The sequence below is a fragment of the Nicotiana sylvestris genome, chromosome 6 (assembly GCF_000393655.2).
Source record: "Nicotiana sylvestris chromosome 6, ASM39365v2, whole genome shotgun sequence".
NCBI lineage: Eukaryota > Viridiplantae > Streptophyta > Magnoliopsida > Solanales > Solanaceae > Nicotiana > Nicotiana sylvestris.
In genome coordinates, this window is record NC_091062.1 from 162,064,284 (window position 1) to 162,079,236 (window position 14,953).

The 14,953-nt window shown below is 36.8% G+C and overlaps 1 protein-coding gene across 1 annotated transcript; it reads right to left on the minus strand.

The window, feature by feature from the left end:
* Positions 1–980: 980 nt before the first annotated feature.
* LOC104246422 (protein arginine N-methyltransferase 1.6) lies at positions 981–7,883 on the minus strand. The gene is made up of 14 exons (XM_009802233.2): positions 7,503–7,883; positions 6,790–7,024; positions 6,288–6,413; positions 5,622–5,783; positions 5,430–5,548; positions 5,247–5,350; positions 4,509–4,780; positions 3,453–3,683; positions 3,239–3,312; positions 2,339–2,432; positions 2,103–2,252; positions 1,930–2,004; positions 1,731–1,827; positions 981–1,561 (listed from the first exon to the last, which is right to left on the minus strand). Exons 1-14 carry the CDS (start codon positions 7,841–7,843, stop codon positions 1,401–1,403), a joined length of 2,241 nt encoding a protein of 746 aa, XP_009800535.1. The 5' UTR covers positions 7,844–7,883; the 3' UTR covers positions 981–1,400.
* Between the last annotated feature and the right edge of the window lie 7,070 nt (positions 7,884–14,953).

The following is a 14,953-nucleotide window of genomic DNA, read 5'->3' on the forward strand; positions in this document are numbered from 1 at the left end:
AAGTGAGAAGAAAGATTTTGGAGTGGCTTTGGAGATAATAATAATAATAAATAGAATAGTAAAAATTATAGTAACTGTAATGGTAAGTAGAAACAAAGTATCTGCAAGTCAACATTGCATGGTCTGTATTTTAGCGGATGAGAAGTCAACATCATGACAACTTCTTCGTATTCCTCCTAGTATTTGGTCCTCGGAAAGAGATCGTTTGGTTCGGATACAATACTTAAACAGTGGTGGTATGCACCAAAATGTTAAAGCTTTGAAGTGGTAAGTCACAATCTAGCTAAACTTTTATCGTCCCAGTAACACTAGAAGAATAAATGGTGATTGGAGACCACAATTATCTCATCCATTTAAATGCTTTGACTGGTGAAAATACAGTATATTTGTTGAGTAATTATAATTCCACATCGTGTGAGAACTTTAGATTAGGACAGATGTTGGGGCCTAGGTTTAGTCCGGGAAAATATCCTAGAAATTTTTTTAAAAAATAAAAATTAAGTGATCAAAAATCTTACCTATTACGTCGGCACGATAAGGTAAAATGACAGGGACATGAAGGTGTTTTTTATGATTCCTATTCCTACTCATTCTTGATGTAAATGGAATTTTCGTGAATTCTACTAGCATCCAATAATTAACAACAATTTCCTTTTAAGAGATTCAAAATTGACAAATGGTCTAAGCAATCTCGAAAAATATTAGTAATAATTTGGTAATGAGGAAAGAGAGAAAATAGACTGAAACTTGCAAGTCTAACTAAGACAAATAGTTGAGCATAAAAGGGATAGAAGGTTGCATAATGGAAACTCTCACTTATATAGCTCCAAGCAACTAATTATCTTTTCATTCTTTTTCTAAATATAAGGGGGGGGGGGGGGGGGACAAAGGGGAAGGAGTATTACACAGGTGGCACTCATTGGCAGCTCTGCAAGCAGCGATGCTTTCAACATGCTACAAAACGCTTAGGAACATTCAAGTGTCAATCAATCAATCTTCATTTTAGAATGTTATATCAATCTTTTAGAATGTTCGATCAATCCAATCAAAATTACATAACCGAGATGCAAAACTTCTGCGCGCATGGCCACATTTGGCTAATACTTTTTTTATTTGGCGGGAAAAAAGGATGAAATCACAAAGTAACTCACAATCACGGAGTTGCAAACTCGGCAGTATTACAGAGCAAGTACTGGTGACAGTGAGAATCACTAGAACTCTAACGCCCTCGAAGCTGTGGCCTCATAAATCAGAATTTGGCTAGATCTTCATCGCCAATGTATTTATGCCAGTTACAATGAGAAAATTAGGATGACTTAAAGCTCTGGACTTGGATGGCATTGAGAAGATATACACTCACATCAGGCCAAATTGACCAAGGACAATTGAGGCAGTCTTGGTTATAAGAAAGCATAATCTACAATGAGGTCACCAGTTGATGGATCGAAAGATGTTCTAATTTCTGCTGAGTGACGCTCACTGGTTGTAGTGGTAGATCTATGGCTCCCCACAGCCACGGGTTCCTTCAGAAGTTTTACCCCTTGCTTCCAGTATCTTTGTTCTGAATCAGACAGAAGTTCATTAAGCTAATGCAACTTCACGTCAAGGATAAAGGGGTAGGTGTAATATTTTGTGGAAAAAAAAAACAGGAAGCAAGTATTTGGCACTCCAAAAGCAAAATCCAACATGTCAAGCAATTTTCTCCTGACTGAGACTTCTTAAAGACATACCTGGTCCTGTAGACGAGACAATGGACTCTTCTGTATCCATCACCCAGTCAATCCAAAGAACAAACCCGTGACATTTTCCACATGCAATAAATTCTACCTGCAAAACCTTGGTTTCGTGAGCTAATGTCGCAAACTGCCTTTATTGTGAACAAAAATAGATCTTGTAGAATCTTGCTAGTAGCCATGTAAGACTTGATACCTGAGCTTTTCCAGAACACGGGCTCATCGGTTTCAAGAAATTGAATTCCATGATAGTAACTACGTCACTTAGTTTCTGCAATATTCAATCTTAATTGTATTAACAAACAGATTTAGACTGTGTTGTAGATAGTCTCATTTGGAGCATTCTTCATCAGAAATGATGTAAACTACCTTACTCTCACCACATTGCCAGATTAAAAAAGGCAGAGTAGGATTTTCTTGTCCAGGAGGTAAACCTCCACATGCCCCTAACGTGGAATTGACAACTGAATGATCAAAACCTTCAATATCTTGAAGGCACCGATGGCTTCTCCAAAGGTCCTGCAAGAACAATTTAGCATGTCCATCACATGATATTGAGTCTTCACATGGTTAAAGCATTGAACAGAATGCATCTATGAGCTTACAGGAAGAGACATCGCACAAGCCTTTAACAACCCTTTGCAAGGAATAATTACCGCACCTTCTGATAGGATTGAATCCAATAAACTTCTTTGCTTCCTACGAACAACATCAGGATCAGCATAAATACCTATAAGAAAATCCCATGAAAAATAATTCCACACTTCTAGGTATTCTAAAACACCCACCTGGCCACCTCTACCAGAAAAAGGGAAACGAAAGAGCCAGTATAGCAGCAGATCATAATTGAAGAAATGGAAAGAAATTACAAAATTAAAAATAAAAGCAGCTATAACATTGAGTGGTAATGATAACAAGGCCACACCTGCATTCCTGTCTGGTCGTTTCTAATTTTCAGTATCTCCAAATCTGGAGATTTTTTTCCAAATGGTAACAGCTCCATAAATGTAGATCAGTATGACTAGAAACATTTTATTCCTTGATACAGTAAACCCCACACCCTACCTAGATGTGGCTAAAGCATACCTCCTCAATCTATTGTCTGGTGTAACCTAAAAGTTGTAATGGATACAGGTAGCATGGTTGATTTTATAAGCTCCCTGCATAGTAGTTCAGTGAGACGCAAGGTTTTCTTTTTCATTACATATTACAAATCATACATGTCATCAATTCTACAGTGCTAATGATATCCATCCTCTTTTGCTTTGTTCATACGACATAACTGCTGATCAGCAATGTAAGAGATTATCAAAACAGAAGAGCTGGGCAAAATCACTAATAAAAGCAAATGCAAGAAAGGTGTAACAAGTATTAGTCTAAAGAAATAAAACTCCAAGATTGTTGTCAAAAAGATAATTTAAATTATTCACCATTTTCACGGAATCATTTCAGTCATAATGTCAACTCAGTAAACTAAAATCAAAAGAACTTGTTACATCATTTACCAAAACCGCAGATTTTGCCATGGGAGCACACTGTTGTTTCCATAATAGAAAGGTTCTCCAACTATCAAGTCAATCTACAAAGAAACAACAAATCATCAGCATTTGAAAGAAGATGGTATGGCCTTAGGCAGGCGAAGTAATATATTTGAGATATCACAAGAAGCAATCTTGGTCGAGGTTCAAGAGAAAAAAATGTTAAATTTGGATCTTCTACCTTTCTCCGACTACTTTGAGAGGTCAACAATTCACTCATCTTCTGGACTTCTACGTGATCCTTCGAATAACTATTTGAAGACGCAACAGCTTGCAAATATTGCGCACCTTTCTCTTGAAATCCTGGAAACAGTGATAGCACATGAGACCCTTTTGCAAGATGGGCGAGAGCAACAGCCAAAAATAGGCTATCATCCACAACAACGCACAGGGAGGGCATTTTCTGCTTCACCTGTAAGGAACAAAGAAACAAGATTAACTCTTAACTGACAATATGAAGTAAATAAAATTAGTAAACAACAAGCAGTTAGTTCCATGTAAAAGATAATAACATGCATGATCTTCCAAAATAAGCACATATGCTCTAGCTGATTTTGTTCTTCAGAATAATAGTTAATGCAGGAAGCAAAATGAAAAATGAAAGGATCAAAAATAACAAGAAAAAGATTAACAATAAACTTTTTTCATCAGATATTTAGAACAATATACTTGAGGAGCTACGCTTAAGAGAGCTTTTGGTTAAAATACCTTCCTTTTTGGCCCAATACTTATGGCTTTATACTCATCAGTGTCATTAAAAGCAATCATTAAGAAGAGAGGGGTTATTGCTTCTCTCTGGGTGAAAACTGGAACTCATTCTGAATCTACAAACTCTAGATCCTGGATTCGCCTGTGTATTAGATGTCAGTGTCCTTGTGGAGCGGCATATGCAGCATAAGGAGGGGGAACAATTTTATACTCATGAAGTAAAGAATCACCACACCAGCAACTAGGCATTCACAGCTGAAAGAGAGTGAGGGAGAAGGGAACTGGGAAAAGGGAAACTGAGAAACTACCAGTAAGCAGGCAACATCTGAAAGCATATTGGCTTCTGTTCATCAAAAGCAAACAAGGGTATGATCAACTAGCATGGATTGCAAACATCCGAACAGGTTTCCATTTTCAGTGTCCAGGTTAAGGTCCACAGTGTCCAATTATAAGGAACTATACTTAATGAATGTACATGTACAAATATTCTTTTGGCAGGTGGTCCCAAGGGATAGATGTGATAACTTACTGCATTTTTAATAGCATTTAGCATTGAGCATCTCCAACTGACGTCACTGTATAATGCAATTTTTTCTGGTGGCAAAGTGATTTGGTACTTCTGAGTACTGAGCTCACTTCGTCCAAGTTTCAGGTTCTGGGACAAAGTCTTCACTTCATATGAGATGCTAGTATCAGTGTGAACAGCCAGCAAATTAACTTCTTCATCCTTCAATAAAGACAAACCTTTCTTTGGGATGAACCAAACACACTGTTTCCAATGGTCACACCAGTTCTGACAACCTATAGTGCATGCAGATGAAAGCACAAATAAGGAGTTATTTTGACTGAATTTTTTTTTAGATGGTATTTTGACTGTGATATTAGAGAGCTTGTTACTCAACTTTCCATTTATAGGCATGTAAAAGATACCAACATCAAATATAATGTGAAAGAATACACCTTGGTTATATAAACAGCTTTTTAAAGTAAGACATTAACCAGGAAACTCTATACAACAATGTTGAAAAAACATCCTCCACCCGACTTTTTCTTTTGAGGTTAGGCAACAGGAGATATTTTAAAGAACCATTATAAAGTTTCATAATGCCCTTCTCCAACTGTCTGTCACCCCAGGCAGCACACTTAACATGAATGTTGTTGAAATCCATAAGTGAAAAAGCATCCAGTTATCCAAGTTGCCTCTGGAAACTACAAATTTTTTGCCCTCGTGGTAAAAGAAGGAAAAACACAGAGATACTCTACTCACGGCTGATGGACGAATTTAGTCCTTCCACACTAGATGGGCAACTTATCCATTTTGGTGCAGTGGAGTAGAAGACAGTGCCTGTTTCATCAAGCTGGAGCAACCACCTAAAAAAACCAACTCATTGTAATGTTTTCCACATAAGAATGTCAGAGCACACAATAACTTCAGCACCAAAATAATTACCATGAGATTATAGCATGAATAGTGCCAGTATCAGTAGCTTTTACACTCAGTTCTGTTTCGCGATGACTCTCTGGCCTTCTCCAAAAGTCAAAATCAAATACTTTGAAGGTTTCTGATAGCTGTAGAAATAGAAGTGAGTGATATTTCAGAAGTTGTCAATGTAGAAACATCTTTTACTCTGAAGTACTTTACCAGTTTGATGCCTTTTAATGCATCACAATGCATGGAAAATTGTTGGCGTTTGACATATAAAGCTGTATCCATCTTGTCTGGAACAAGACGAATTTCATCTAGTACTCCTTTTTCATTGTTAAACAAATCGTGCAGCTTCCACAAATCTGTGCTTTCTACCATCTGAAAGGCAAATTGGGGAAAAAATAACTGATTTACAACCACAAGAACCCAGGGGTGGCCGGCTGAGAACATACCCGATTAATTTTAGTCCATCACAAGCAAGAAATATTTGTTTTTTGATAAGTCCACACAACCAAGTAGTATGATGGCACACAAGCTATTACTCACTAGCTAAGTTTAATAAATATAAAGGGAATATCCAATTTATAGATCTGAAATGAGCTTTAGTAACTATATCCATGATGATTTTATCCAAATTTTACTAAGAACTAAGAAGCACTTGCAACTGCATCCGTATTTAAGTTGATGCAAAAATAGTAAACCCAGCCTAACAATCAGAACATACAAGTACAAGAAGCAAGCTGAACTTATAACCTGACAATAGTAACAACATGTGATGCAGAGCTAGACCTAAAAATGAGTAAATCAAAGCAAACTATAAGAAGTAAACTAAACTTACAATCTGCAAAAGAATACTTAAACATAATAGCCTTGGTCAAACACCTGACCATATATCGTTGCTCGGTAGGGCACTGTTTTTGGATTGTCTGACAGTAGGTTGTCATGAGCATGCTGCAGAGTTGGAATTAACCCTTCTCCCAAAAGCTCAGAGTCGAGTATTTCACTAACCTGAATCAAAGGGTAAACAAAGCACTCATGCAACAATGGAAGACATTTGGTTAACAATCAACCATTCAACCTATTTAAAACATAAAGAGCAATAAGCACTGGTCCAAAAAATTTAAAGCAGGCATCATTTTAAATAATGTTACATCAACAAGATCAAAAAAGGATTGAAAATTGTTAAAATATTTAAACAGTAGATTATACGTGAAATTCTGCAAGTAAAATTGCACTGATTACATAATACACTTTCTGATACCCAATTAGATGTCCTCGCAATGTATCCTGATTAGTTCATCAATCATAAGCACATGTTCAGAGGAAGTATGCCAATACTCTGAATCCTGTGTATTATAAAATTAAAAAAGGCTAGTGTACTCACAAGCATATCTGCCCGTGAAGGCATGTCCACACCAACTTCTAATTCATCTGACCTCTTGTTAATGATGCGGATTTTTCTCTGCATACCATTGGCATGCAAAACCTTCCGCATCAATTTTACCATTGGAAGATATGACTCACATGCGGTAACTATCCCCTTAGAACCCGAGCTCTCCACTGAATCTCCATGACCCATTGCTCGGGCTGCCATCATAGATAGTAGACCAGTTCCGGCTCTGCAATTCGCATTATGAAGCAGAATCTAAGATATAAATATGTTAACTCTCGAGTAACGACACATACACCCATGACAATTCTTAAGACCTCCCCAATTGTGGCAAAATTTTGTCAACAGTAAGTCATAATCTATATAGACCAAGCTTTTCTCACCTTTTTTTCCTTATTTTCTTGGTGGCTTTTACTTTATATATTACTAAGGCATATATAATCTTTCATCTAATATCATCACAAACCAATCTTTTTAGCGTTACGCTTTCAATTGTTCTTATTTCCGAAAAAGCTGAAAAGGCAAAGAGCTTAAAAGAAACCCTCCGTTTAGGTCTTGGATTTCTGCTGATCCCATTCTTATAAATTAAAGGTGTTGGCTTTTTAGTAAAAGCTCAATTATTAGCAAATACATTTCCCAAAACCATTTTTGGCCCAAGCCAAACACGCCCTTAAATAAACACATTATCAGAAAAATGTAGTGAATACCCAATATCAAGAACATGGCACGGCTTGGTTATGGTCTTATCAATGGCTTCCCTGTAAGCTTCATTTCTTCGAGTATCATTCAGCATGTCAAGGTACGAAGTATTTGCAAGAAGCTGTTGTGTATTGCTATCTCCTGAAGCCTCGTCTTCTTCAATGACGACCCATTCGGAGTTTCCTGTAAGCGGGTCGACTTTGAGCTGGAACATTCGTGACGCGGAACTCATGCTTCGGACTGTGAACGCCTTGGAGCGAGGAGATTTTGGAATGTTGTTAAAGGAACGGAAAAAGAATTTGTGGTTTAGGGTTTTAGGAAATAGGCACTGCATAGGTGTATGGAGCATGAAGAAATATTTGGTATGATGGTGTGCGTATTATTCATTTCTCCAGCAATTTTACCTTCCGAATTAGCTAAAAAAACAAAATAATCCCAAAGTTTCTGTTATAAATATATTTTATTATGGATGTTCATTTAGTACTCCGTTGTAAATAAGCTTCCTGAAGAAGCTTATCCATATGGGACTCCACCGTAAATATGTTTATCTATTTAAGTACTCTATTGGAAATAAGCTTCCTGAAGAAGCTTATCACTTCGATACCCGGTTATGGATAAACATTACCCCCGGTAGAAGATTATCCATACCGGGTATAATAAGCTTATCCTTTCAGTACCCAGTTATGGATAAATATTATCCCCGGTAGAAGATTATCCATACCGGGTATAATAAGCTTATCCTTTCAGTACCCAGTTATGGATAAACATTACCCCCGGTAGAAGATTATCCATATCGGGTATAATAAGCTTATCCTTTCAGTACTCCGTTATGGATAAACATTGCTCTCAGTAGAAGATTATCCATATCTGGTATAGTAGCAGCTTACACAGCAGCTTCCTTTCTTCTATAAATAGAAGAGATTTCAATTCATTATGTACATCAGTTTGAATTCGAATAATATATCAGTTTCTCTCTATACTTGTCTTTACTTTATAGTCTTTATTTTATAACACGTTATCAGTACGAGACTCTGCCATCTCGAGCAAATATTTTGAAAGTATTTGAGGTAAGAACTTTCTTTTCCTAAATAATGTCAAATCTTTCTAAACTTGAATTTGTAGCCCTGGATATATCGGGCAAAAACTACGTGTCTTGGGTGCTTGATGCTGAAATTCATCTTGATGTGATGGGTCTGACAGACACCATCAAAGACAAAAATCAGGCATCAAACTAAGACTGTGTCACAGCAATGATATTCCTACGCCATCACCTTGATGAGGGCCTGAAAATAGAATATCTTACTGTTAAAGATCCAGTCATACTATGGAATAATTTGAAAGATAGATATGACCACCTGAAGATGGTCGTTCTTCCACATGCACGATATGATTGGACTCATCTAAGATTACAAGATTTTAAATCTATCAGTGAGTATAATTCTGTTATGTTCAAAATTATTTCCCAATTGAAGTTATGTGGTGATAATATTACTGATCATGATATGTTGGAGAAAACTTTCACCACTTTTCATGTCTCGAATATGCTCCTGCGGCAGCAATATCGAGAGATGGGATTTAAAAAGTATTCTGAACTTATCTCACATCTTCTCATAGCCGAGCAACATAATGGGCTATTAATGAAAAATCATGAAAGCCGACCTACTGGTTCTTGTCCATTCCCTGAGTGAATGAGACGAACTTCCACCAGGCTAAACGTGGAAAAGGTCGTGGCCCCAGTTGTGGTCATAGTCGTGGTCGGGAAAGAAACTCTAATCATGGTAATAATAATGCACCAAAGAACATTCCTCACCACCAGCAGTGGAAAAGGAAGGAACAAAAGCATGAAGCGGTGCAAGCACCAAATGCAGAAAATGCATGCTATAGATGTGGAGATAAAGGGCACTGGTCACGTACCTGTCGTACGCCAAAGCACCTGGTTGAGCTTTATCAAGCCTCCCTAAAGAAGACAGAGAAAAATGTTGAAGCAAATTTTATTTCTGAAGATAATTTAGACTTCGTGCATTTGGATGTAACTGATTACCTTGCACTCCCAGAAGGAGAAACAAGTCATGTAATCGGTGGTGAATCTGTAGAAATGTAAATATTTTAATTTTTGTTATTTGTAATAGATAGTATGGTTATGTAATTGTTGTACATAAAGAAAAATTATGATTTGATAATGATGTTTACTATAATATATCTTGTTTATGTCATTTTGAAGAATATGGATAACATTATTAGATCAACTTAAACTCTAGCAGAGTTTGCAAGAAATATACAACCACAAGAAGTGGTTATATTTCGTATATCTCATTGTAATTATATTTTGTTAACTACCAGAAGTGGTATATGCCTATGATCACCAGAAGTGATAATTTAGGCTTTCTATGGTTACAATTGAAGATAAGCTACATAAATATTCTCTATATTAAATGCACGCCTCGATTTGCTCCTGAAGTAGTAAATATTTTAAAAGAGGTTGAGGCATCACAATTTGATGTGATTAATGCGCATTCAGATAATTATGTTCGATTTCCTGAAGGATGAGAACTTTTGATAATATTAATCCATTCCCTGAAGTGAATGTGACAATACTAATAAGTCGGGTAAATATGAACGCGCTCTTGATGTGAATACATTACAATTCACCTCCAGAAGAGTTAATATAATTGAGAGAATATATACTCAATATTTCGTATTTTAAATTTGCTCCTGAAGAAGTAACACAGTTGAAATTGCCTCCTGAAGTGGAAAAATATTATGAAGAGGAGTTTTCGTGTGCTTAAACAATTGTTTTACATTGTTTATTTGATTGTGATTTTCTCTCATGACACCAGCAATGTCTGAGCAATATTTGATAGTACAAAATGTATCAACAACTCCTGAAGAGCTAAATGTTTGCCTAAAGAATACATGACACCAGTAGTGCCAGATAAATATTAGATTGTGGATAATAAATGAAGGCTCTCGAAGAGCTTATATACAAATATGTCATTCATATTATATGATTATGGTCAAAACATATGTTGTAGTAAACCTGAAGTTTACTAATACAAATGGCTATCATATTGAGACTACAAATGATTGGAAGATTGATAATCTTCATGTTTCCACAATCATAGGGGGTAAAATAATATGTATGTGAGAAGTTACCTGCCTTATTCTTTAATTTGTACTATATCATGTATCACAGTAAACCAGAAGTTTACTAAAGCAAAAGTTTATGCCATAGTAAACCAGAAGTTTACTAAGAGATAGCACATGACATGATAAACTTGAAGTTTTCATTTGCCATTTTTAAATGAGCTATTTGAGAATTCAGATAAGCATATACTAAAGAACTAGAAGATTCTTCAGGAATTCTCATGTGTTGCTTGTTCTCATAATGAATTGATTATACCAGCTAAAGTTGGGACTAAGACCCCTGATTCTGAAATATATAAAAGGTGAATATGGGCCCGTTCACCTATCATGTGAACCACTTATAGGTGCATATATGAGATGGTTACATGTGTAATTATTGTCAACCTGCAGTTTGGCATTTGGAATTGCTTTTCTCGATTAAGAGCATAATTTTCAGATTATGAAATCAAGACAGTTCATCTTGATAATGCTGGTTTATATCCAAGCTGGTTTAGCATTGAATACCTCCTATTAATGGCTAAACCATTGCTTATGAGAACAAAGCTTCATGTGTTGGTCTAAGATTTTCTAAATTGCATATAGCAGCACTTGTATGCATCAGATCAACAATATATGATAAGTCCTCCCTTCACAATTGGTTTAGGATCAGAAACCAAATATTTTTACTATCTTTTGTTGCGTGGTATATGATTAATTTCTCTACCATAATACACAAAGATATGTTTCCCAAAGATGATTGGGGATATATGTTAGTTTTTCTAACATTTGGGGGATGGAATAAACAGTTGAAAAATATGCTATATGAATCGAATTATCATGATCCTCACTTAGAAGATAATTCAAGTCGAATGTCAGAAGCATTTGCTGATCCAAAATTAAATATCATATTTCAGCTGCAAATGCTCCTATTAAAACTAAAGTCCCTGAAGGATAGAGTTTACTGTACGCATGAAGCGTGGTAGACCAATCGGTTCCAAAGGTAACAATCCTTGAAAAATAGTAGGAGCTAATGATCAAAATGAGGAGGAAATAAGCTCTAGAAGAGCCCACGACATAACATTTCATGAAACTCCCGAAAAAGTTCAGGTACCTGAAAATAAAGAAAGTGATGAGATCTCCACAAGTTATGTCGCTTCGGAACTGACACAAAATGATCGTCGACGATATATTTAATACAATATAGTGCACAATATTGTAAAAGATTGTGAGGATCGGACTAGCAGTCCAGACACTTGAAGATGTCATACCATTTAGATACAAGTCTTAACCTATATGACTTATTTGGCTAAATCTATATGAAGATCCTTGAAGGATTGAAAATGCCCGAAGCATATAATTCAAAGTCTTGAGAAATGTACTCGATCAAATTATAAAGATCTTTGTACGGTTTAAAGCAATCTGTGCGCGTGTGGTATAATCGCCTCAGTAAATATTTGCTGAAAGAAAGTTACATAAATTATGTTATTTGTCCATGTATTTTTATAAAGAAAATGTCATCAAAATTTGTTACACTTGCTGTTTATGTTGGTGACATAAATCTTATTGGAACTCCGGAAGAGCTCCAAGAGGGTCTTAAAAATACTTTTACATGGACAAAGTGTACCCATTAAGTACACCAATGAATATTCAATCACTTGAAGTGAATAAGGATCCGTTCCAACCTCTAGAAGAGGATGAGGAGCTCCTTGGTCCTGAAATACTCTATCTCGGTGTAGATGGTGCACTTATTTATCTTGCTAATGCTAACAAAAGTGGTGCAGATCGTATTGGTAATGCAGATGCAGGTTATTTATCCGATACCCATAAAGCTCGATTTCAAACCGGCAAGCAGGGAGTGCATATGATTGAGATCAGTGATTCATTCGAGAAACATGTGGGTTGGAATGTGATAAATGACCCACAATATTATACGGAGACAATGTTTCATGCATAGCACTATTAAAGGGAGGATTTATAAAAGGAGATAGAACGAAGAACATTTCACCAGAATTATTCTACATACATGATCTTCAGGAAAATTGTGACATTGATGTGCATCAAATTAGTTCAAGTGACAATCCAGCAGATTGTCTTTACCAACATCAATTTTTGAGAATATGGTATACAAGATTGGAATGTGGAGACTGAAATATTTGAAATAAGGTTTTCTTCAGGGGGAGTAAAATGCGCGTTGTACTCTTTTTCCCTTACTAAGGTTTTTCCCACAGGGTTTTCCTTATAATGTTTTTAATGAGGCAACCAACAATGCGTATTACTAAATATGTGTACTCTTTTTCTTTCACTAGGATTTTTTCCCACGTGGTTTTTCCTAGTAAGGTTTTAATGAGGCACATTATCTTTTAGTGAACATCCAAGGGGGAGTGTTATAAATATATTATATTATGGATGTTCATTTAGTACTCCATTGTAAATAAGCTTCCTGAAGAAGCTTATCCATATGGGACTCCACCGTAAATATGTTTATCTATTTAAGTACTCTATTGGAAATAAGCTTCCTGAAGAAGCTTATCACTTCGATACCCGGTTATGGATAAACATTACCCCCGGTAGAAGATTATTCATACCGGGTATAATAAGCTTATCCTTTCTGTGAGCACGTGATTTTTGTTTTACGCGACAATCGCTCCAAAAAGAATTAAAAATGTATGTGTCATGCGTAATTTAAACCATGACCCGTTTGTTAGATGGAAAATTACAAAAAATACGCATTTTTTCTTTTGTCCTGATTTGTTGCCGTGTTTAATTTTGCCTACTTTTAACATTTTATCCGCGTGAAATAAATATGTTAAGTGTTAATTAGTGGTGCTTGGTTTTATTTAATTAGTTTGTGTATTTAGGAAATTAGAAATAAAGAAAAAGAAGACAAAATTTGTTATAAAATGAATTTGGGCCGTGCCCATTTCAAAAATCTGGAGCCCAATTGAACAGCCCAAACCCCCAGTCCGAACAGCCCACCCCCAGGACACAAAACGACGTAGTTTAACACCAAAACTACGTCGTTTCAAGGCCGATCCATCTCAACCATTCAAACCAAACTGATCCAACGGCCAAGATCTCACACCCCGTACCCACTAACTAACCCGACCCGTCTTATCCAAACCGACCCCCAAGCTCTGAATGAGAAACGACGCCGTTTCCTCATCAAAAGAAAGATCTGAGCCTTCCATCTCGCCTCATCCAACGGCTAAGATCAACCCCTTCCAGCCATATATAAGCCCGTAACATACCCTGCCCCCTATCCTAACCCCAGCCTCCGTCTTCAACCTCATTCCCCATCAAACCCTAGAGCCGCCCCTGTATCCTTCACCATGGAAGCCGGCGGCACGGACGCCGGTGACCTCGCCCCTAACACCGTAGAACCCCCTTTACATCCTGAACCCAAATCTATCAACCACACACCTCGAATCCTATCTCACCTTCTCGAATCTTCATTCGAAGATTCGAGTCGGAACCTAATCTACACCAATCTGCCCTAAATTCATACCAGACACTCCCCAGACCCCCCTCGTGACCAAACCATACTTGGTTTGGTCCGAATCTGACCAGGGGAGTATGAATCCCGGATCTGAGTTTGGAACTTTGTAGTTCTTCATCACTGGCCTATGTCCGTCCAAACCAAAGAGATTAAGGTCTAATGGACCTTAATCGAAGTGTTTCTCATCTGAGAAACACTTCGATTAAAGTCCGTTCACCCTTAAGAAAGTCTGTCCAAGTCCGAGTCAAGGTTTTTGATTTTTCAAGACTTGAGGTGAGTCTTGCTTGCTTTCTTTATTTCTGTTTGGTCCATGTGAGTGATTGAATGGCTGTTCATGTTTTGTTTCAATTTGTATCTTTGAATTTTTACCAACTTCTGTTTGTCCACTTTGCTTGAACCACGGTGTTTGTTTGAACCCCTCCTATTCTGATAAGGCATGTGTACTGGTCGTGTTCCAAATTTGTATTCATTAACTGATTCCTTGAAGTATAATTTTGTTTAGCCAGTACAATTCAAGTCATGTGCCCTATACTTTGAATGTCTGATTTTTGGCTACGATTGTGTATGTTAATGCTAATATAGTCGAGTCGACATGAGTCGTCAATTAGTTTCAACTGCCTGAACAAAATAAATCGATTTGCTTCTGTTGAACATTTGCCTGAATCAATTAAGAACCAAGTTCAGTTACTTATAGTTGTTAATATGATTTCAGAAACCTAAGGCTTGATCTGTAATTGAAATCTGAGTTGATAGCATGTGCACTTGTGCACAGCATGTGCATTGTGCACAGCCTGGTCCCTGTACAAAGGGCTTTTGATTTAGAAATGGTTTGACAGCATA